The sequence below is a fragment of the Pteropus vampyrus genome, unplaced genomic scaffold, assembly GCF_000151845.1.
Source record: "Pteropus vampyrus isolate Shadow unplaced genomic scaffold, Pvam_2.0 Scaffold16, whole genome shotgun sequence".
Lineage (NCBI taxonomy): Eukaryota > Metazoa > Chordata > Mammalia > Chiroptera > Pteropodidae > Pteropus > Pteropus vampyrus.
In genome coordinates, this window is record NW_011888797.1 from 6,872,897 (window position 1) to 6,897,524 (window position 24,628).

Here is a 24,628-nt window from a genome sequence, read left to right on the forward strand (position 1 = left end):
TCTGACCATCTGCTTTCCTCTCTCTGACCTCAGCTCCTGCTACTTCCCACCCTCGCTCCCTCTGCTCCCGATGTGGCCTCCTCACAGCTCCGCCCCCACGTGTGGCACGTTCCGCTTCAGGGCCTGAGAGTCTGCAGTTTCAATGACCTGGAATGTACTCCGCCCAGATCTAGGAGTGGCTTACTCCCTGCTTCATTCAGGTTCTGACCCTGTGCTCAGCATCTAAAACGAAAAACTTTCTAAAACGGAACCCCCCTGGCCACACTATCTAAAACGAAAACCATGCCCCAGTTCCTTTCCTGTTTTATTCTTATTTTTATCACTTATCATTGCTTTTACTTATTATCTTGCTGTCTCCTCCCACTGGTCCCGTGAGAGCAGGAATGTCTGTCTCCTAGGCTTACTGCCACATTCCAGCACCGAGAGCAGCCCTGGGCCTATCACAGTGCTCAGAACACTGTCGGTGAATGAATGGGTGGAGTGCAAAGGGAGAGATACTTCCAAAGTATCATGTGAGTAAAGGGGAGGCGGAACTTCGGGGTGCGGGCATCAGGTAAGATTTCTTGCCAGAGATCATGCCTGAGCTGAGCCTTAAAAGATAAAGAAGAGTGAACAAGACAGGGGATGGCTGAGGTTAGGGAGCAGAAGGGACTGTATCTCTTACGGCTGACAAAAAAAACAGGCACTCGATAAATATCTACTAAATGAAGAAATGGATGAAGGGGAGAGAAAGTTCTAGGCAGAGAGAACAACATGAGCCATGGCAAGGGGTGTGAAGGCAGGAGAAGCAGTTTGATCATGGAGCAGAGAAAGGTGTGAGATGGAGGCCAGCACGGAGGGCGGGTCTCATAGTCCAGGCCAAGGCCTTTGGACTTGATCTTGAAGGCCGTGAGGAGCCACTGATGGAGTCAGAACCAGGATAACCTGGTCCAGATGAGCACTAATCATTCTCAGGAGGATGGATTTAGTGCCAGAGCTGGGATTAGAGCTCAGGAGAGTTTAATTCTCTGACTTGCTTCTGGTCTCCTGAAACCACCCTCTCCTGCAGAGAAGTCGGTTAGCAGCAGAAAGGAGCAGGGCCTACACACAGGCCATGTCCTCCCACACCCCTTCCTGTGGGGCTAGTGTGCAGAGCACAAAGCAGACTGAAGGGCTGGAGCTGTACTGCCCTGAAAAGCAAGCAGACCTGGGGAGCACTAGAGTTTGCAGGGGGGAAGAGAACCTCCCCGAAGAGACGGTTCCTGGACTCACCCTCCAGCATGCTGAGGTTGGCATTCAGTGCTTCCACTTCACCTGTGATAATGGGACAGAGCTGGCCGTAAGGGGAATTAGAAGAAAAAAAAAAAGCAGTTATTATATTACAGTGGAAACCTCTACCTACGGGCCTCGGCCCTGCAAACGAAGGCCTACTGGTTAGGGGACATTCTCCCTTTGGTCATCATGACTTTCTCTTAAATAAGTTGATGCCTATGGGCCTCAAGTTATGTACGTATGGGTGGCATGTCATTGAATGCTGACTACACTTCAGAGCAACTGGGACTACACCCAGTGAGCCCCATAAATGAGCCTTTGCCTTTTCTTTCTGTGGCGAGACAGGACATGTGCCCCGGCACATGCGAGGGCTGTCACACCTGAAGAACCTGCTGCCAGGAGGGCTGTGCCTTTCCTCTCCTCTGTCGGCAGCGACACGCCGCCAGGAGTAGTTAGAGCTGGGGCCTTTCCTTTCCCGTTGGGCTGGTTCGAGAGCCCATTACATCAGACATTTATTTACGTCAGAACCCCTTTTGGAATTGGGAAATCTATCTTGAACCAGACTCGAGCACATCTTTAGGAAGATGGGAGAGCACCGGCGTCAACGGGCCTACTGTGCGCCAGGCACGCGCTAAGCGCTCAGTGTGGTGGTTACTAGCTCGGGAGCCTGGCTGCCTGGGTTGCATCCGTTGACAAGTTACCTGTACTCTCTGTCCTCGGTTTTCTCATCTGCAAAATGGGGATGATAATTGTATCTACCTCACGAGGTTGTGGTGAGTAGACATTGAGGTGATTCATGTAAAATTGCCCAGCTCATCATAAGCATTCAGTATATGTTAGCTGTTTTTGTTTTAACTCCATTTCTTCTTTACTACAGCCCTGGGAGGTAGGCACCACTATACCCTTTTTACGGACGGGAAAGTGAGTTGCCAGGAGTTACACCATCGGGATCTGAAATCTTGTCTGACACAGCTAGACAGCTGTGGTCTGGACATTCTTTTTATTTTCTAGTGGTGTGGAGGGAATCCTAGAGGCACAGCGCCTATGATTTCTAAGTCACATATAATCTCTGGGCAAACTTAACTGTTGGTTCCCTGTCAGAGGCTGAAGAACCACGCCTCTTTTTGAATAAAGGGATGATCAAGTGTGAGGTCCTTAAAGGTGGCAGCACTATTTCCCAGTCACTCTTTAATATGAACATCACCGGCACTCAGTAGCTGTCAGGTAAGGATGGAGAAAGAACGGGAAGCCTCAGAATCCCTTGACCAGCCAGGCCGCCTCACTGGTCAAGCTGCTTAGTGTTTTAGCATGTTAATTTCCTACTGCCTGCCAAGCACTGAGCTGAGCACGAGGGAGATGGAGGCGGCCAGACACCGTCCTTGCCCCTTTTCCAGAAAGGAGTCTCCCTTCTTTTCCAGTTCCTTTTATCCCTCTCCTTGTCTCTACATAAAATATGGGTAAAGGGTTCAGGGAAGGTATGGTCAGGTTTGGAAAAAGGGCACATAGCCAATTCCATCTTTCTCCCTTCTGAAACATTGACTTCTGGAATCTAGCTACTTGCAGCTTTGGAAACCATCTTAATTTATGCTGTTTCTATTGGCTAGAAATATCCTTTCTTCTGTCCCATTTCGTATCTATCTAAATCCTACCTATACTTCAAGGCTCAGTTCAAGTCCCGCATCCTCTAAAAATGTCTCCCAGGATACTTCTAGGTTTTGTTTATTTAATTTTTCCATTTCTCTGAACCCCTTCAATTCAATCTAACGATCATGTAAATATATACTAAATTCAAGTACTCATTCGGTTATTGTTTCACAAGCCTGAGTTTGATTTTCCTAAAAAGATGGTAAATTTATTACTTATTCATGTATCCAACAGACCCTAACCTAGTGCTGGACACACTGTAGGTACACAATAAATAAATTCTTGTTGACCGTCTACCCTGTGGCAAGAACTGAGGGAGGGAAAGCTGTAGGATGATGTGTGCGAAAGCTCCTTGGGTGATGCCTAGCTCACAGTAGGTGTTTGATAAAGGCTTCCTGGCTAAGAATTAATTAGAGCATGGGAGAACTCCTGCTGATGGCGTTTTACTGTAGCTGTGTAACCTCTAGAGACTTACCATTTCATTTAAGTTCTTTAAAATGGGTTTCTCCATAGGCTCAGCAAAGGAGTTATACAGGACACTAGGGGGGAAAAAAAGGACACACTCAGGCACCACACCTGCCAGTTATAAACCTCATGACGGCACTGCCAGAGAACATAGCCCCCGACTAGCCACGGCCCAGTACAACGGTCCCACTCACCTCAGTTCTCCAGAAAAAGAGACGTGGGCATGGCTCACTTGGGCGTAGCAGTCTTGGAGCTTCAGAATTGGGTGACCAAAGTCATTTCGGGCCAGGATAAGGATACCCGTGAAGTAGACCCCGGAGAGAAACAGATCAGCTCCTCCTGTGTCTTGGCTGTTGAGAAAAAAACATACAGAGTTACCCAGGCCTTGGCAGGGGTGGAAAGGGGTTGGTTCTCTGATTAGCCACAGACTCTGAGCTCCTGGAAGGCAGAAACTTTGTCACCTCTGGACTCCTGGAAGGCTCCAGGAGCCTACAACAGGTAGGAGCAGGGTAGGTGCTGAATGAATATTTATTGAACAAATGAAGTAATGAATATGTGAATGGTGACAGCTTTGGGGACCTTGCAGTTACTTCATCCTGAGTGCTCTGGCCCCTGTAGTGGCTGAGCATGTACTGAGCATCATTTATATACAGTGCATATTTGGAATGAGAACATAGGGGGTAAAGTCGGCCACACACGTAGATGTAGCCTATGAACTCCTTGAGGGAATGGAGTGTGTGTTATGCACGTCCATGTCCCCATGATTTAGCTTGTGGCCTGATACAAAATAAGCACTCAATATATGGCTGACAAGTCAGTGGAGACATGAGTGGATACATGGATCTCTGCTACTTATAGGAGAATATGTCATTTCTCTCCAGTCTACAAGAGTTCTTGGAGTTCTTGAGATGGGGATAAATGGTAAAGAGCAGGCACTCAATAAATGATTGTTGACTGGCCAAGTGGATTAATAAATGTGTTATTCTGGGTCACTAATCAAGGCCGACCTAAACATTACACCCAAGACAGTGACTTGCACATAGTGGGTGGTTTGCAATCATGCCTTGAATTTGACCCCTCCTTTCTAAAGGAGGGTGCAAAGGCCTTTTGGTAGAGAAGAATTGGGTTCAAGCTATTATCCCTTCAACTTCCTTGGGAGGCAGGAAGGCTTCGTTTCCCACCAGGTGCCCCCACAGATGGGGAAGTGTGTTCAATGACTGGCCAAGGTCATACAGTGACTCACTGGGGGGTCTCGAATGTTGAGCACATGTCCATTTCTCCAACAGTCAGGGACTTCAAGCTCTTAGGAAATCGTAAAGGACATTTTGATCAGTTTTCAGTGCCCCCCGGCCACTGGCAGAGACATTGTGATTTAAATATTTCCTGGGAAAATGCTCTTGAGAAAGATCGTTAATGATTAAGGAAAGGAGCCTAACATCAAAAACATCAGCGAATTTATACACTTTGGATTTGCAGGCCATTCCCCTCCCCCCCTCCACCCCCCGAACAGCCGCAGACTTCAGTGGAATACTTACAAAAGTGGGGACTTGACGTCCCAGTGTGTGCTGATGTTGGCTGTGCCGTGGTTGGTCAGTGCCTTGATCCCTACCCCAGGCACAAAAGCTAATGAAGTATTTGGAAACGAAAAGGCATTGATTTTTATGCTGTAAAACAAGAAATAGGGGGATTAGTGCAACTCCTCTCTAACACACCTCTAAATAAGGCAAAACCGGAAATGAAGTTTTAGAAGGCCAGCCTGGCAATTGTGAATTCCTACGGAGCAAGGCACCTCAGGTCTGCAGGGCTGCCTCTGGGCACTGCCTTCTAATTCCCCGCCTTTCCTTGGCAGGAGGTCCCTAGTATGTCATTGAGGGGCAGAAATGAGCAAGTTTAGAAACAAATTTGCAAATAATCAATCTACCTCTTTAGTTTCTTTAAAGACAAAAGAAGTAAATTTGCCATCATTATCATTTCCTTCAGCTGTTTCAGTGTTTCTAAATGGGGAGACATTAGTATTAGTATTTTGAATGGGACACTATTTTTTGTAGAGGACTGTTAACACACATTACAGGATATTTGGCATATGTGTCAACAAAAAGCCAGTAGTGCCCCTCTCCCCAAATAAAAAGGGTGTCTTCTTCCTCTCCCCAAATGTCCTTTATACGGAAAGTATCTTCCTTAGTTGAGAAACTTATTTTATTTAGAGCGTTAACTTCCCCTAGAATTCTCTGAGGTGTCAAATAAGTAACTAGGAGTCAGCGGGTTACATGTAATCTACGTAGGTATATGGCCACATGCATTATGACAAGTTATTATCGTGAACATTGACTGAGTGATTACTCGCTGTCAGGCACTGTGTAAGCACTTGACATATAATAGCTCATTTTAACTCTCCTGATAATCCTAGGAGGCAGTTGTTGTTTTTGCCCACTGCAATTCAGAGATGAGAAGGCAAGAAACTTGGCTGAAGTCATTTTTAAGTAGTAGAACCAGATCTGTCTTCAGACTGGTCTGAACCATTAGGCTGTGCCACTTCATTATTGTGCAAAGGACACTCGACTTGGAGCCAAGTTCTGTGCTAGCTGTACAGCCTTGGGTAAGACACTTAACCTTTTTCAGTTTATCACTCAGAGGAAGTGTTACTCATGGGTAGGTTGGGAAAACAGAATGGGATCATCTGCATATAATTGTTGTATAGGAGAAAGGCATCGAACTAAGATTAGGAAAACATAAATGTGACAGCTAATAAAAAATAATTATTTGCTATCTCCTCTTGCATCCTTTCCTATTTGTTCTCTGTCATACATCCTAAGTCCCACTGAGGGAAGAGGATATCTTGGATATGTTTTCATGATACATATAGGTCTAACCCATTCTTTGTAACTGCCATAGAGTATTTCAAGCTGTGGATGTACTTTTAAAAAAATAATAATTCCTTTGTTGGTATTCCCCAACAAAGATTGTTTCTAGTGTTTCTGTATTATAAACAATGCCACAGCCACAGTGAATATCTTCATACATGCAGTTTATGGACACGTTTCTCGAGGGAGGATGCTGAGAAGTGGAATTGTTGGGTCAAAGGGCATGCATGCATAATTTAAAAAAGATCCTTGTAAATCATTTCCTAATGTAGCACTGTCTTATAGAAATATGATGTGAGCCACTTATATAATCTAAAATTTTCTAATAATCACATTAAAAAAAGGAAAAGAAATAGATGAGAGTAATTTTACTATTTTTAACTTCATCCAATATAGCTAAAATATTACCATTTCAACGTATAATCGATATAAAAATTATTAATGAGATATTCTATTTTCCTTTTTCCAAAATAAGTCTTCAAAATATGGTATGTAATTTACATTCGTGATTTATTAGCAAGTATTACTAATTAGCATGTATTACTAATACATGTAAAGTGCTTGCCACATGATTCAATCACTCAATTTTCACCAGAAATACTTGACCAGTATTCAGATTTGATAAAATTTTCAGTTGAAAAAGTAAAGTTACATACTCAAATTGTTCCAAGCATACTTAAAAGTTTTTCAATAGCTGAAATATCAGTTTCCAAATTAAAATTTAATTTAAAATTAAGTCATATTTCAAATGCTCAACAGCCACATGTAGCTAGCAGCTACTGTTTGTGCAGAACAGAGCATCTGCCAAGAACTTTCTCTAGATCACTAGCCCCCCAACCTCCGCAAAAAAACTCTCGGTTTTCTAGAATGTTATCCTTGACAATGGGGAAATTGTTACTCCAAAGGGATAGAGTAGCAAGGAATTCTCACTGGATCGATAGAGCACTGGGACAAACTGTAAATCACAGAGAATTCATTATAAAAGCTTGACTCTCCACTAGTCGTTAGGACTGAGCTCAGGATGGACATAGATATCCTCTCCTTACACTTCCTCTGGGGCTCTTGTTGGCAGAGGTTGCCACTTGCCGTCTGACCATCTATTTCCCTTCTTTCTCAGCAATTGTTTGAGATGACAAAGTTGTCTGGTTGGAAAAGAATTTCCCAGTATCCTTTGCTAATAAGTGTGGCCTTATGACTAAGTTCTGCCCATTACTTTATAGGCAGAATATTATTTGAGTAGCACTTCAAGAAACATAAAAAAAACTCACCGAAGAGGAGACTAACACAGCTTATAAGAGCCCTTTTACCCTTGCTTCTTCTTCCTTCCAGGGGCCTGAAACATGAATTTGATGGCCGAGCTATAGTGGCCATATTGGACCTTGAGACAACCTTGAGAATAGATGCCAGAGCTAAGGATGGTGGAACAGAAAAATAGAAGACTGGGTGCTGGAATCAAGGGGTTTCCATAGAATCCCCCACTGTTTCCGTTGAGCTTCTTATTTGTGAGATAAAAATGAATCTCTATTACATACAAGCCACTGTGATTTTCTGCTATGTTCAACTGAACATTATTCCTAATTAATACAGTCTCAGAAACTCCGGGCGGGGTGAAACAAGGATCTGAATCAATGTGGCAATTCCATTGTTTTGACAATAATGTCTTTATGGCATCATTATGGATACCAGCTAACATCAGTACAGCAGTTTTAGCTTCATAAAGTATCTTTGCATTTGTTACATCACCTGACTTTTACTATTTACTGATTTTGATTTGATGACTGTAACATGGTAGAAAAGATTATAGCTGCCACCAGAATTCTTCTTAGGAAGAGACGTTTGTTGGTTGGAAAATTACTTTGAAAAGCATTTAGAGCGTAAAGGAAGACTCTTTGGTACCCTGGAGTGGGTGGAACTGCTTTGCGTGAGACCAGGGAAAGAAACTTCTGCTACTCCAGAGGAGGGAAGGTCTAGAGAGCAAGAGGGCAGAAGCCCATGTGCCCGGTGACCTCGGAAATCGTGACGAAACTTTAGTGAAATAAGAGAAGGCTTGATGAAAGGAGATTCATTTTTGAGACTGTGGTCAAATTCTGCATCTAGGTTTATAGGGGTGAGGGTAGCACTGGAATGAAGAAGAATTTCCTCTAGAATTCAAGGGACAGAGTGGCCCCAGCGGACAACTGTGTGGAATTAGAATTCTCGTTTTAGGAAAGAGGCAAGGGCACAAGGGCACTGAGACTCTGAGCAGATTCGCCAGGTGCACACAACTGATGTACAGCAGAGATACGACCTGGACTCAGGTGTTCTGGCTCAAATGCCACACTCATTGTCAACGTCATGACGTCATGACCTCTTTGGCTATTTATCTGATAAGCCTCTCACCAAAGGTTGGTTAACTTCTACTCTGCAGGTCCTGATGTTACTCCAGAACAGACAGTGACATAGTCACAACCTTGAAAGTTTAAAGATTAATTTCATGGCTAACAATGTCCTTCCTTTTACTTACTTTGAAAAATTGTAGTTCACGTAATCAATCTTCAGAAATTCAAGAGATTCAGAACCTTTTAAATCTGGGATGTTTCTTTCCTTGGCCATTTGCTCAATCATCTCTATTCCAGCTTGAACGCCTGTGAAGGAACCAAAGAAAGTGTTTATTGATAATAACAAAGATGGTAATGGAGTAATATTTGTCCCTGCTTTACAGATGAAAACATTGGTCCTTAGAGGGGCTAATGAAATTGTTCAGTACCCCAGAGCTAACAGCATTAGAGATTTTCATTATGTGGCCAGGGACAAAGCATATTATCACATAGGACAGTGTGATAGGAAAAGTGCAAAATATTATCATTATTGACATTTTACAGATGAGGAAACTGAGACTCAAACAGGTGGATCCTCACCTAAGTCACTTTGCAAAGAACTGAGGAATTCAATAGTAGAATTTGGGCAGTTTGGCTGTAGAATCCATGTCTTATTATAGCCAGTTCCAGAAAGTAATTCCATATTCACCTTCCTGTCCCCACCCTTAGATTCTTTAAGCCTAGGAATTTTTGGCCTGGGATCCACGGAACTTTGGGAACTCTTGAACCCTTTGAAATTCTAATAAAAGATTGTGAGTGGGTTGTACCTGTGCATATGTACCTCATTTTTCAAGGGAGAGGCTCTATATTTTCATCAGATTCTCAAAGGATCCTACGACTCCGAAAATGTTAGAAACCACTGCTGTTTATTAAGGAATAGACCTGTCTTGATCTGGTAGAAGCACAGAACACATTAGTCTCTGAGTTCAGGGAGAAGAAGAGCCCCTTGCCACATGAAAGGGCCTGAGAAAAGTTACTTACATAGTAACGAAGAGTGATCTTTTCATTTTAACCTCCTCAAGGAGGAGCCTTTGCCTTTACCCCTCACTTTGCAGCTTAAGCTCATTTCCATTTATTCTACCCTTGTTCGAGATAAAGAAGAACAGATTTTATCCTTTAATACCATGAGGAAAATTGCAACATGGGAATAGAAAGACAGAACATAAAGGATGTAGAGCTGGAACCGAAGGCACTACCCGAGGGCTAAGGTTGGAATTCTGACATTGTCACATACTAGCTTGTGTGACCTTGCAAGTTGTAAAATCTCTTGGTCCCTCTTTTTATCTGTAACATGAGACATTAGTGAATGTCAACCTATATTCAGCTAATCTTAGGCCAAAATTTACAGGAGAAAAATGGGTCCATATACTTTGGTTTTTCACCTTTCTTCTACATAATCTGCCCTCACCCCAATATAGCCCAAAGAAAATCTCAGTCCAATATTTAGAGGTATTTATAAATACCTCTAAAGGGGTTGTTCTTAACCTTTCGGCATCTCAGACTCTTTTGTGCATCTAAGAAATGTAGGAAACCTCTCTGAAGGAAAATGCACAATCATCATCCCCATTCAATTTTGCATACAATTTTAGGGGACTCTTAAGTTCCTTTTGAAATCAAGCCGCTTCTGAAACTCTAAGGTATTATTTTTACTTCAAATTCTTCTATCTTATAATGCATTCTCCCTTAGAGCTCTGAAATGTTTATTGTGTATGCATGTGGGGTTCAGGGGTGGGGAGAGAGAGACAGAGAGAGAGAGAGAGAGAGAGAGAGAGAGAGAGAGAGAGAGAGAGAGAGAATATGAATCTGTGGCTGTGTTTGGATATGCCTACCATCAAGGTGACTGTTTTTAGGCAATACTTTTTCCCAGCCATCTTATCAGCTTCCGCATAAAGGACTTGATCACCACTCAGTAGAGCTTGTCTACGAGTCATAACACAGCTCAGTATGAGCTTTGGGTTTGGCCCACAGACTCCATCTATAAAGGCTATAGCCTGACTTCTAAAAGTATCCAACTCACCATAGTCCAGAGCCCGTTGAGTAGCCCTCGCTTTGATTCCAGGGTAAATGGTATGAGCAGATGAGAAGTAGAAATTCCACAGGAGGAAATATCCCCAGAGAACTTGGACCATCTTCGTATGCATCTGCAATTAACCAACATTTATTGTCCCAGATTATTCTTGACTCTCTCATTGGTCAATTCTATCCAGCATTTCTAGGCTTTCTCATTTTCACTGCTGACTTCTAGAACTTACTCACTCCATTCATCTATCCTTCCTTCCTTCCAACCATCCATCCTTCTTTCCACCCATCTTTCCACCCATCTTTCTTTCCACCCATCTTTCCTTCCTTCCTTCCTTCCTTCCTTCCTTCCTTCCTTCCTTCCTTCCTTACTTATTAAACACACCAGAGCATGTTCTAGGTGCTGAGGATGTAGAGATAACCTATGTGTGGGCCCTGACCTCTGCTTCCCACAGACTAGTGGGTGATTCACATACACACAGATGATTATAACACAATACAGTGTGATGCAACACAATATAATACAAGACCCTTACAGTAAATGTAACGATTGGGATATGCCTTGGGAAGGATACTGGGATGGGGGTGAAAAATTCTTGATAGTTTCAGCACAAATAAGTCAGTAGTAGTTTAGAAAGGTGGCCTCAGTGGATGCAAGGTAATCACCCACATGCAAAAAGACGCTCCGTGGCTCCCTTTTGCCCACAGGACGGGGTTTAAGCTCTTAGTATGGCAATCAAAGCCTTTCGCAACTGGCTCCAAACTTCCAAGCTCCTAGCCCTCCTGTCCTTTACAGGTGGAAGTGTTCTGAGAAGCTGCACTGAGCTCAATTTGCTAGCTCTCTCACGATTGAGAGCTTTTTTGTTTAACCCTCCAATGTAAACACGCATATACGTACACATTCTCTGTCTCTCTCTTTCTTCCTTCTTCCCCCATTCCTTCCCTCTGCCTCTAGATCACATACCCACATTCTGTCTGGTGACTGCATCCTCCAGCTCCGATGTTCACTGAAAGCATCCCTCCTCATGTCATTTTGCACTGGGCTCATCTCTCTCCTCTGTGTGTCCGCTGCACTTTGTACAACACATAAGCATCCATCTGAGCATTTGAAACGCGTCGAACTTTCTGGCGGGCTCACCACTTCCACCACTATGCCTCCAACCATCACACCGAACCGGTATCATTCATGCAGATGTTTGCAATCACCTCCCTACTCGTCTCTCTGCTTCCCTGGCCTCTTTCTAACTATTCCCCACACCAAGCCAGTGTAAGACTTTTAAAACGAAAGTCAGATCTTGCCATCCCCCACCCTGTAAAGCCTTCCAGTGGTTCCCCGTATAACTCGGCATAAAAGCCAAAGCCTTTCCACCAGCTGCAAGGCCCTGCCCTGCCCCAGACCTCTGCCTCCTCATTGATCTCCTTTCTTAACACACCTGCCTAGCTCACCTGTTCCCAGCCTCACTGGCTGACTTGATTAAGCAGCCTGTATCGCCGGGTCTTTGCACCTGTTGTTCCCTCTGCCTGACACAATCATCCTCCAGATAATCACATGGTTAGGACTTTCACTTTCTTCAGTGATCTCAAATGTCACCTTAGTGAAGCCTTTCCTAACCATTCTATACCAAACAAGGACCCCTTATCCCATTATCCTGATATTCCCTATGCCTTCCCTTGCTTTATTTTTCTCCAAGATACTTGTTATCATGCTAATAGGCTATCATTACTTATTTATTGTCTGTCTCTCCTACTGGGATTTTTAGGCTTCACGGGGAAGGATTTCATTACTTTAGCACCTTGAATAGCAACTGGCACAGAGTAGGCAATGGGTAAATACTGATTGATTGATTGAATGAATGAATGAATGAATGAATGAACATCTCTTCTTTGAGACTATGAAGTAGGCCAGGTTTGCCTTTTGAGTTCCCACAGCACTCAGGGCAGTCCTTGATCTAAATGTTTACATTCCTGGATTGTGATTGTCTTTCCTTATCTGTTTCTTCATCACGGGCACTGTGTCTTACTTTTATATTTCTAAAGTCTAGTACAATGCCTGGCACACAGTAGATACACAAAAAATCTTAATTAAATGAAACAAAACCTTTTCCAAGGAGAGGGGCCACATCTTCTTCACTGTTATATTGCTAGCATTCAGCATATATTAAGTGTTAAATATATACTTGTTGAATTAATGGACTCGATGAATTAATGCCACCCCATTTTCTTGATGAATGAAGCACGGGTACCAACGGCAACAGTGACACGAGTTTCTTTTAATGACAGCTCAGTGAATAATACATTCACAGATCTTATTTATAGTTCTGGGAGTTTACAGTCTAGGTAAGCTGTCATTGCTGCATTCGTACATGCCAAAGACCCATAGGTGATAGATACCCACTGAGTTAACACACAAATGTGAAACAAATCAGAGAAGCATTTGTGGAGGTGGTCAAGGAAGAGGAAATGGTGGGAGCAGAAGGAGGGATGGGGGAGGGAAGGCTTCAAATAGGGGCTAGTGTTCAAGAGCAATCTGGATGGAAGAAAAAAAGTCATTGTAAGGGAGGTTGTGGGGTGCTTGGTTAAAAGAAGCAACAAATTTAATAAAGGGAGTTGCGTGGGCTTACGGGTAAGGCCATAGAGGTGGGAATGGGGTGACGCAGACAAAGGGGTGTCCCAGAGGATTTATATAAAAGGAATAGAGCAGCCTGACCAGGAAAAGAAGTGTTCGAGCAGGGCTATTGTGTTCTCCCTTGGGCTTTTGTGTGAAATGGGTAAAGGTGGCCCCGGTATGAAGTTAAAGCCAGCGGAAAGTGTTTTAGGAGAAGCTCACACCAGTGGATCCAGCTCGGTGGGAAAAGCAAGGGCTGCCCCATTCACCCCTGGGCTGGCATTTTGTCTAGTACACAAACTTCCCAGCTCATACCGTGGACCTAAGCTCAGATTAGTGAATGCTCATGTGGATGTTTTGCTGGAGGGCCGTGAGGTTGAGAACGAGGGTCTCGACCTGTCTACTCTGTACTGCATAAGTCCACCTTCAGGTGTGAGTAGAGGCTGGCTCAGTCATCCTGCTTACATTTCTCCTCTGATCTCCCAGGATCCCTCTCTGCATACCCCACTGCCCAGACAAACCAGACTCCTGGCTCCTAGACACATGCCATGTTTCCTGCCCACTGCCTGTGCTTACGCCATTCCCCTTCACCTAGACCTGCAGAAATACTGCATCTTTAAGGTCCATTTAAACACCGTCTTCTTTCTGAAGCCATTTCTGACATCTGTAAGCTAATCTCATTTCTTTCTGAACCCTCAGTCAAAATATATATTTATTCATGTGTATACGTTTATTTTCTTGCTTATTGTCTGTCCCTCCTCCCAGAATTTAAGCACTAGGAGGGCACAGACCTCATTGAATTTGGCGGTCCTAGAGTTTGGTTCAGTGTCTTGGACACAGTGAGTCATTGATAAGTGTTGGTAGAATGAATCAATGAATAACAAATATAGGAATAGCTCTTACCTCACTTTGGTTATTTGCAGAGGTGATTAAAAAAGCATCTAAACACTAGGAGAGCACACATGCCTCTCAGAACAGATGTTGGCCATAGTCCTGGAGCAAGGTCAGGGAGGTTACGTACTGGATCGTGGGGAGGACAGAAGTCTAGGAGGAGTGGCCAGTGTGGCTGGAGTACCGGGAGTGGGGCGAGGGCTCAGGGTAGTGACTATTCACTATGAATATTTAGGTATTTTCATATTTCAACACTTCTATGGCCCTATGCATTCAGTGTGATGTTCGAGTCCTATGGAGTTGGTTTGAGTTACACAGGGCAATATCTAGAAAGAACCTGGGCAGCGGTGATGGGGGTGGGGCTATGGAGGGGTGACTTGAGGATGGTCAGGGTGCAGAGGACACTAGGAGAAGCACAGAGGAATGGGAGTGAGAGCCAAGGCAAAGGGACTTGGCTAGGAGAGGAGGGTCTCCGGCCAAGCAATGGGTGATCTGAGGGTTGGAGGAAATTTAAGGAGTGGGATAAGCCAGTGTGAACTCTTCCGCATTCTGCGAGGCAGGGTGATATTAACAATACTGTATACTCAGAATGGATGCAGGAACTAGGTCCGGTTGCGATCTGTGCCAGGCCTTCCTTAATTGACCTGGGGGGTGGTCAAGGGGTCCTATACAGGGGGATAGCAGAGACTCTGGGAGAGAGGGCAACAGGTTAGTGGCTATTCACCAACTGGTAAAAAGGTATTACCACATTTTAACAAATGATGAGGCCATACTAATGTGTAGTCATGCTGCTATCTGAAGGCAAATAATTGTAAATGGATGTGTCATGCCAAGGCAGGATTTTTCAAAAGAGGAAAACATTTTCACAGCAGTGGAAAGCAACAGGAAAGAAGGGTAGAGCAAAAAATTTATACCTATTAGAGTGTGTGTATGCAAATTAAGGTAGAAATGATCTCTGCCCGGCACATAGTAGGACCTCAATAAATATTTGCTAACTGACCAACAGACTAGCTTACAAGATCCTGGTTAACTAAGAAAGGTTCTAGAACAAGGTTAAAAAATGAGAAAATCAAACTAGCATACAAATAGGTCTTCATTTCTACAGTGACAAAGCACTATAAACCAAAGCAGAGATATTACTTGCTCTTGGAATCACAACTAAAATAATACAAAGTGCACGACGATTCTCTGAGGTAGACGTTACCTCCATTTTGGACATGTGGACACAGAGGCTCAGAGACTCTGAATGACCTGTTTGAGATTCCATAGTAGTAAGTTGGCATCTGGAAATCAAACCTCGTACTTCTGGCTCCTAATTCTAGTGTTTACAATTTTTTTTTCCCATTTAATGACTTGATAAGTGCTAGAATTTTCATTTTCATTTGGGAATTTTAAATAGGAGTTGCTCGATGTTGTTTTCCATGTGGAAAAAAATTACTAAGCATCTGGAAATTTTCAAGCACCAAAGTGCAAATCCCTTTGTATTTTCTTGGGTATAAATGAAGTTGTGAATTCCTTCCCAGCAGCCAAAACCTGTTTTCTCTTCTTGGTTAAAGAAAGTTTCCAAAGTAGTCTACTTTGATGGAGAGCCAGAAACTCAAAATTACATATAGAAAAACATATTTTTCCTCTAAAAATTTTATAGGTGAATGAAATTACTAGGCTATAAATGGATGGATTATATGTAACTTTCGGTTGCATTGTTTGGTTAGGATGATAATTTATAGGCAGGCGAGGAAAGGAACCTTGTCAAGCAAGGAGAAGACTCCTAAAAGGTTAAGTAATTTAGCTGACAAGTAAGGGCAAGGTGAGCTGCCTGGTAAGAGAAGTGATCCAAAATGACTTAAAAACTCTGCCAGCAAGTTACCTGTTTGGTTGCTAATGAAGAATTGCTTCTTCCCAAGATTCAAAGCCTCTGAAGTCACTACATTTCCGTACCAATATATGGAAAGAACACTTCTAGATTAGATGGCCCTTACCCGAGACATTCTGATGAGTAGAAATAAGAAAACTAATACAATTGAGAAAATTCCTGAGAGACATCAATTTGCCATTATCACTCATGGAGGAGAGCTTTGACGGGCTCTGGAAAAACTAGATTAAGGGAGTTATGAATGAATGAATATAGACTTTAAAACAAAGGAAAAGGTTGAAAAATTAAGTTCGATTGGTTCAAAAGCTTAGACTATAAGAAATCCACAGGTATGGAATATGGGAAGAACTGGAGAATATTTCAAGGGAGTCAGCCTACACATCTGGTTTTATATCACCATCCCTAATGACAAGGGCCTTGAAAACTTACACTAAGTCTTTCCTCCCCAAACTCCACACTTAACATAAGTTAAACAATTCAGGCAAGTGAGAGGGTTATTTGCTCTGTGGTAGGGTCCTGGCCACTGATGAGGTTCAAAATCTGGCCCCAACGAATAGAGGTAACAGCAGCTCTTTGATCTTAACCATACTGGTTAAGAGTCAAGTTAGAATTTTCTGCCACTGTGCTGGGTCCCCCATTGAAATGGGAGCAAAAATGAGACCAGACTCTTGAGCAACCCTCTTCACAGTATTGAACTTGGCAAAACTGAACACATAGTCCCAACCAACTCTCTTTTCTTCCTTTGAGCTGTTTAAGTCTTCTGGGTGGGCATGAGTGACATAAACAACAAATAAACAAAATAGAAAAACAGAGGCAGACAATAATAACTCAGGACATGTGACAGCTGCCTGTGCAGGGTGTCCTACCAGATCTGGGACATCTCCAGAGAGAGGGCAATCCTCGTCGGGTGAGCGTGCGCTGGCAGGGACCTGAAAGTTTGTTCATGCTTCTTACCTCAAGCAGAGGAAGCGTCCAAAGCTGGGGAGCACCTTCGATTCCCTCTGCCTTTGAAGTCGATGTGTTCTCCACTTGAGCCCTGAACTCAGCTGCCACAAAGACAAGGTAATTAAGTCTGATTCATCTAGTGGTGGACTTTTTTTTAATGCCTCTTTCAAAATATGATACATCATTGCTTCACTTCAATTACCCAATGGTATGAATGAACACTATAGTCTCTACCTAGATGAGCAGACAATGCCACCTATGCAATAATTATCTCCCTGCAACACACACACACACACACACACACACACACACACACACACACACACGCATGCATGAAATTGCTATGGCTACTTTACCAGAATGATTAAGTCAAGACCGCCAATGTATTGAAAAAGATGTCAAATTGTATTGAATTGGAAGAGGAAGAATTTTCCTTTCTGGGATAAACCAGTTTCTCCAGGGCAGGGTGCCTGCAATGGATAGCTCCACTACTGGCTGCTCAGAATACCTTTTGGACTTTAGTGCAGCAGATTCAGTCTGAAAGCATGAGGCTTGATAACCAGGCTGACCCAGTTACCATCTTCACCTTCCAGGGTAAGGCCACAGATGGCATCTGTAAGCGTCTGCTCCTTTTCAGAACGTTGGTAGTGACTTCCTGTCCCAGCATTCTTTTGAAGTAAATTGGTTGAGTTCATGGACTATGTGTTATGCAGCTTGATATCTTTAGATTCTAAACCCTATCCCCACTCCCATCCCTCATGTTTTAGTCACTGCATTTTAGATGGTCAGGGATCTGATTGCATGAAGTATCTAATGTCTTATTTACAATTTTCTGGGTCAGATAGGGTGACCAATTGCCCTGGTTTTCCCAGGATGCAGGATTTTCGGTATGAAAACCAAGACAGTCCTAGGAAAACTAGGAAGATTGGTCAGCCTAGTAAAAAAAACAGAATGTTCACCTGGCATTGTCTGCCCTTCTGACAGCTTATCAGTTTCCTTATCTAGTGTACCTCCAGTTTTATTTATCTATTTAACCTGAATTTTCTTAGGGGTAGAATGAGGATAAAAATAGTATCTACCTTGATAGGTTCTGGTGAAAAAAAATGTTGGTAACTTTTAGTTCATTGTGGCTGCTGTAACAAAATACTATAGACCAGTCTAAGCTAAACTAAACTAAGCTTACATGCTAAGACCACATAGCTTATAAATATGAGAAATTTATTGCTCACCGTTCTGGAGGCTGGGAAGTCCAAGATCAAGGTGCCAGCATGGTCACATTTTGTTTCTTCCACGTTCATAGCTATTGACTTCTGTTGTGTCCTTATGTGGTCGAAGGAGAGAGGAAGCCCTCTGGAGACTCTTTTATAAGGCACTAATTTCATTATGCCAGTTCCATCCTCATGACATAAGGGCCCACCTACTAATACCATTGGCTTTGCGGGGTCAAATTTCAACATATAAATTTTGGGGGACATGAACATTCAGACTATAGTAATAATATGTGAGAATGTGCTCATAAAACTGTAAAGTGCTGAAAAATTTTATTCATTAATATGTGGCCATATCAATGGTGATATGAGCCTGCAGACACTCTTCTCATAGAATCATTTATTGTCAGTCAGCACAGATTAATCCATCCATTAAATCAACAAATATTTATTGGGTACCTACCATGTGCAAGGTCCTCTTTGACAAAAGAGACAGAACTTCTGTCCACATGGAGTTTATGTTCTAGCAGACGGAGATATAAAATAAACAAGAAAACAAAAAAATAAATTAAAGGTATAGATTGTAACATGTGCTATGAAGGAAATAAGGGGAAGTGGTTGGTAGGGTGGTCTTATAACTGGTAGAGCGATGTAACTGGGGTAGGTGTGCTTACTGTGTTAGGATGATCCAGGGAGGTTTCTCTGAGGAGGCTATATTTGCATCAAGCTCTGAGCATTAAAAGCCAGGCAGACAAAGCACTGAAAGGAAAGGCAGAGGGAACAGCAAAGTTGGGTCGGTGGGTCTGGGATGTAGTAAGGGCAGAAATAATGGTACTAGACATCTAAATGGCTATGTCGGGTGGGAAGTTGGAGTTCTGGGAGGAGGTTGGCTGGAAATTTGAATTTCCAAGTCATCGTCCTAGACGTGGAATTAAAGTCACAGAACTGGATGAGATCACCTGAGGCAGTTTCTCACGATGCATGTGCCACCCAGGAGGGTGCTACACAGATGAACACTTGAAATAGTATTGTGATTATTTTTAGCATATTAGAAAAAAATTCAGACCCAGACATGAAGGAGATAAATGACATCACATATTACATGGGAAAAAATCGTAAAGTACCTGTCCTCTTCCTCAGACTTCCTGGGCGGAAGCGGTTTCCTCTCTCTCTCTTTCTCTCTCTATAGTCCTAGGTTTCCTCTTATCTCTCCTCCCCAGAGCAGCTTCTTGGCCCTCTCTTCCTCCTCTGCTCCCCCACTTTACTCCCACCCCCATTCCTTTTCTCCGTCAAAAAGATTTAGATCTTTTTGGCCTCCTATCTCTACCTCATATCCATTAACCAGCTGCATAGGATCTGCTAAACTTAGAAGGAAGCCAAAAACTGTAAAATAACAGTATCTTTCCTAACACAAATACTAATTTTTCTTGTTGTCACAAAAGACCTGAAAGTCTAACTATATCTTGGTGAAAATCTGAATGATGCTTGTATATCCTGGGACTTTTGGCACAGGATTTGGGGAGAGTTGTCAGGAAGAGTGGCCTGGATGAATGACGTAAAGACAGAATGTAAGACATGGGATTCATCTTGCAGTCCTTGAGGGCTCTGGCTTCATGTGGACCTGCTCTGCCCACCCCAACTCTGGGACCTTGGGCAATTTACTCACTCCTCTGGGGCTCAGGGCCATCATCACATCTTCTGTGAAAGCGGAGATCACACTTACTTTGAAGAGTCATTATGAGAATTAAACTAAACGAGCTAGTACATAGTAAGTTTTTCATATAGTGTCAATAAGTTAGATGCATTTTTACTTGCGTGTCCTCTATTTTTATTTTAAATTCATAATTTAAGATATTTTAAACAACTTTTTAAAAAGAAATACACAAAGTTTAGTTTTCATGGTATTTATTTTCTTACATTTACCCTCTATTTGGAAATTAATAAAAGTTTTGCATTTATATAGCTTCCCCTTTTAAACAAATTTATATAGTTTAAGAAGTGGTTGATTAGTGGGGAAAAAGCAATAACAGTACAACTTATGTGGGATGTGGGATAATTTTAGAAAAATGGACTCAAATAACTGGAGTTTAGGAAACTAAGATTGAAGAAGAGAGTGCAGTTAGTCTGTTTTATTTAATTTGGAAGGGGCTTTAGAAATCAGCTCTTTAGCCTTCCAGGAATTATTTTAGGGCAAATTTGCCAAATTCATCATTAAAAACAACAACAAAAAGACAGCAGCACTCTATCCGGTTTTGTTATTTATTTTAGGTTTTCAGATTTAACTGAAAATTTGCTGGGAACTCCTGCTTATCTAGCCTACCCACGATAGTAATCTAAAATGCAAGATTAATTATTTCACTTGCTAATGGCCGACAGAGCATTAGCCTCCGCAGATCAAAGGACACTTTTAATTTAAACTCCAAAAGAAAAATCATAATTAACTAGGTAGAAAAATTGTTCATTACAGAAAGATGTCAAGGTATATATAGCATTAAGGAACTGAGCATCCTAGCTCTTGGTTTCCAGAATGTTTGGGCTATTCCCATATAGAAGGAAGTTATCTGAATATCAGACATTTTTTGAGCTTGAAAGACAACTTCAATGAGCCAGATAGGGCAGTTTTAAGGCCAAAAGACACTTTGAGCTTCCATTCCTCACTTCACCCCACACACAACAATTTGTATTGGCAAATCTGGTTAAGGGGAACCCCTGAAGAGGGATATAAGAGTAGAGAAAAATGAGAGGTAACATTTATTGTTTGTTATGCTCTGGGCAACATCCATATATGAACTCATTAAATCTCCACCAAGATTGCATGAGGTACTAATATTATCTCCATTTTATAGATGAGGAAATTAAGAAGTTAAGTAATTTGCCTAAGTTTAGGAATAACAGCTAGTAAGGTTTAGAGCCAGGATTCAGGACCCAGGTTTTCTGCTTCTGGGAGTCCATGCTCTTAACCACTATGCTAAGCCTCCTCTTTAGGAAGGTCACTAAAGGGCAACCAACAGCCCACAGGATTGTGGAAGGTCAGGAGAGAGAAGGGTGCTGTCGCCAGGCAGCACATCTGGTTCTTCCAGCTGCTAATTGAATCTGTGTGAGTAATTGCTAGTTCGTTCCTAACCATAGATAGGAAGCTGCTTGGAGTTTGTGTGGATCTCGAGAGAGGTAAGTGACCCTATAGTTCACTCCAGAAGGTCTGGGGAGACGTCTGGCAGAATCATCCAACTACCTGGCGGCATCTCCCCGTCTCTCCGCAGTTCTGTCCCAGGCCACATGTTCCTGAAGTCTGTGTGATGATGTTTCTGGGTGGACACTGACTACTGACTCAGATCATGGCTCCTCCCACCCACCAGCCACACTCTGGAATGATTTAAAGCAATGACTCCTTCCTGGTTTTGAAAAATAACACACCCACTTCCCATTAACCTGCATTTATTATCAGTTATCTAAAAAGGACTTCCATTTTATTATTTGCAGTTCAAAGCAGACTTAAATTCATGCTAAATTTTTAATGCATATACATATAACTTTTATGAGACATGAAGGATATTGTGGAACCAAGCAAATAAGATGATGTGATACAACTCTGAAATGTCTAAGAACCACTGATGTGAGTCCAATTCAAACAGACAGGAATTTCTCTACCTTTGTGCTACTGACATTATGGGCCACATAAGTCTTTGACGTAGGGCTGTCCTGTGCATTGTAGGATGTGTAGCAGCATCCCTGGCCTTTACCTTGAATTTAGTGGCACCATTCTTTCCTACCTGAGGTGTGACAAAAATGTCTCTAGACTATGGCAAATGTCCCTTGACAGACCTCAGTTGAGAAGTAAGGAAACGAAATATATTAAAGTATTGTATCTAGCCCTTGCAGTATAACATGACACTCCCTTTGAAGATGAGATTCTAATAGTCTTAATAATATTTTTCTTAATTACCCAATAAACATGTGAATACATTCTCTTGGTAGAAGATTCAAACAATACTTATTTACAGATCAAACTGTGAAAATCCTAATGGTCCCCCTCCCCGCCCCAACTTCATTCCTGTCTCCTATATGCTTCCTTCTAGTTTGCTTTCCAAGAATATTTTTATTTATTTCTTCCAAGAGGTTCCAGACATCTTCACGGATGGGATTTTAATCAGTTCAACAACTTCTGGAGAGTCTTTTTCTAACTTGCATGGTTCTAATTTCAACTCACAACATTTTTGGAGGCCCATTTCAGTTTCTTACCAAGCACAGCTACTTCAGTCTTTTCATAAGTGTTAAAAAAGCCTAAAACAACTATAGCAAGACCACCTGTTAAAGACCAGTGGTTCCCATCACTGGGAAATCACTAGAAATGCAAATTCTCAAGTCCCCTTTCCAGACCTGCTAAATTGAAACTCTGGAGGTGGGAGTTGGCAATCTGTGTTTTAAAAAGCTCTCTAGGTTTTTCTGAGACTAAAGTGTGTGAATTGTTGTTATGTAGATAAAAGCTCAAGATTCAAGAAAATGAATTGGATTTGTAAGGGAACACCCCACACTATGGCCAACCTGACTCTCCCTGGCAGACATAGAATGAGGATCTTACTTTTTCAAACAGAAGTCAGGGACAGGTATAAATCTATCATTTGAAATCTTGCTTAACCAGTCCTCACACTGGACGTGGGGGTTGAGTGTTGTGGATAGGTAAGACCTGCCCTTTCCCCCTGAGAACCTCATAATCTAGGATTGGAGAAAGCCTGATGTACAAATAACTGCACTGTGATATGATGGATAACATTGAAAAGTATGTTCCCAGTGCTCTTGGAGCAAAAGGAAGGAGACACACACTCTGTTTGGAAGAAGGGAAGGAAAGGTACTCCAGGTAGAAGGGCTGGTGTGTGCAAAAACACAGAGGCATGCAAACCGACTTGGGAGAAGGTATTTTGGAGCGATGCAGTGTAAGCGATCTGTAGAAGTCATCGAAGAAAGTGGTTTATAGCTGGAATATGAAGGGTTTTGTCATGTACAGAAAATGGCTTTTATCCAGAAAAATAAAGGAAACTCAACCTAAGAAAACAGATAACTCAATTAAAAAATGGGCATGAGATCTGAACAGATACCTAATTGAAGAATATGTAGATGGCAAATAAACATATGAAAAGAAGTTCAGCATTATCTGTCATTAGGATATTGCAGATTAAAACAATGAGCTACAACTACACACTTATTAGAATGGCTAAAATTTAATTTAAAAAAGATCTGACGACACAAACTGATGGTGAGGATGCAGAGCAACAGGAAACTCTCATTCGTTGCTGATGGGAATGTAAAATGGTACAGCCACTTTGGAAAACAGTTTGGCAGTTTCTTACAAAATTAAACCTAATCTTAGTTACAGTTTGGGGGTGATTTGAACTTCGGTGTCTCCCCAGCAGCGGGGGCGAGGGGGGGCAGGGATAGATATACAGAAGAGTAATTAGCACTTTTGCTCTGTTCTGCCTCACTGAACCAGTGAGAATCACATGTCAGTGAGGTTTAGAACAGATTTATTGAAAGAATATTTTAGAAAGACAGAGCATGCTCTAAGAGAGGAACGGGGTTTCAGTGAAGAGAGCTGTAACTACCCAGAAGTGGAAAGGTCTGAATTATATTTGGGCGGTGATGGGTGGTTATAAAGGCATTCCTAGGTGATTGGCACGTGAGGTCATTTTGATTGACACTTGGCTTCTAGATAACTCTTTGCCCAGTGCGCATGCACTTACTCAGAATTCAGTCTGTTATAATTAGATTCATGAACTTCCAGGCATAAACATGGTATTATAATGACGGTATAATGAGGCTGAAGTTGTGGGCAGGTTAGGGTAGTACCTTCTGTGCATGGGTCTGTGGCCGGCTTAAACCAGCTCTATGGCCTTCTAGTCCTTTGTCTCTGGGGATGCAGGAGGGATTCTCTAACTAGGGTGTTCTCTGGGAGGTCTCTAGCCTGGGCTGCTATTCCTTTGTTCTCCTGTCGCTCATGTCTGTCCGACTAGCTACTTAACATTACCACACGATCCAGTAGTAGTGCTCGTAGGTGTTTATCCAACTGAATGAAAATTTAGGTCCACATAAAAACCTAAACAAACACAAATGTTTATAGCGCTTTATTCATAATTGCCGAAAACTGGAAGCAACCAAGATGTCTTTCAATAGGTGAATGGATAAACTGTGGATCGACACATCCATACAGTGGAGTGTTATTCAGCATTAACAAGAAATGAGCTATGAAAGAGCCACAAAAAGAACTGAATTAACCTTAAATGCATACTGCTAAGTGAAGGAAGTCAGTTATGAACCGGAAAATGCTACACACTCTACAATTCCAATTATATCACATTCTGGAAAAGGCGAAACTAGAGAGATGGTAACTAGATCAGTCAGGGTTAAGGGGTGGTAGTGAAGGAGGTTGAAGCACATGGGATTCTTTAGATTGGTGAAATAATTCTGTATGATACTATAACAGTGAAACAAGACATTAAGCATTTGTCAAAACCCAG

At 42.3% G+C, this 24,628-nt stretch overlaps 1 protein-coding gene across 1 annotated transcript in view; it reads right to left on the reverse strand.

The window, feature by feature from the left end:
* Positions 1-17,483, reverse strand: part of BPIFC (BPI fold containing family C) — a 36,022-nt gene extending 18,539 nt beyond the window's left edge. Inside the window, exons 1-8 of the mRNA XM_011354430.2 lie at positions 17,420-17,483; positions 16,921-17,012; positions 10,596-10,719; positions 8,725-8,845; positions 4,896-5,024; positions 3,555-3,710; positions 3,371-3,434; positions 1,187-1,312 (exon numbers count right to left, since the gene is read on the reverse strand). Coding sequence (XP_011352732.1) covers positions 1,187-1,312; positions 3,371-3,434; positions 3,555-3,710; positions 4,896-5,024; positions 8,725-8,845; positions 10,596-10,719 — 720 coding nt within the window. The 5' untranslated portion in view covers positions 16,921-17,012; positions 17,420-17,483. The remainder of the gene's footprint in view (positions 1-1,186; positions 1,313-3,370; positions 3,435-3,554; positions 3,711-4,895; positions 5,025-8,724; positions 8,846-10,595; positions 10,720-16,920; positions 17,013-17,419) is intronic.
* Positions 17,484-24,628: the final 7,145 nt, after the last annotated feature.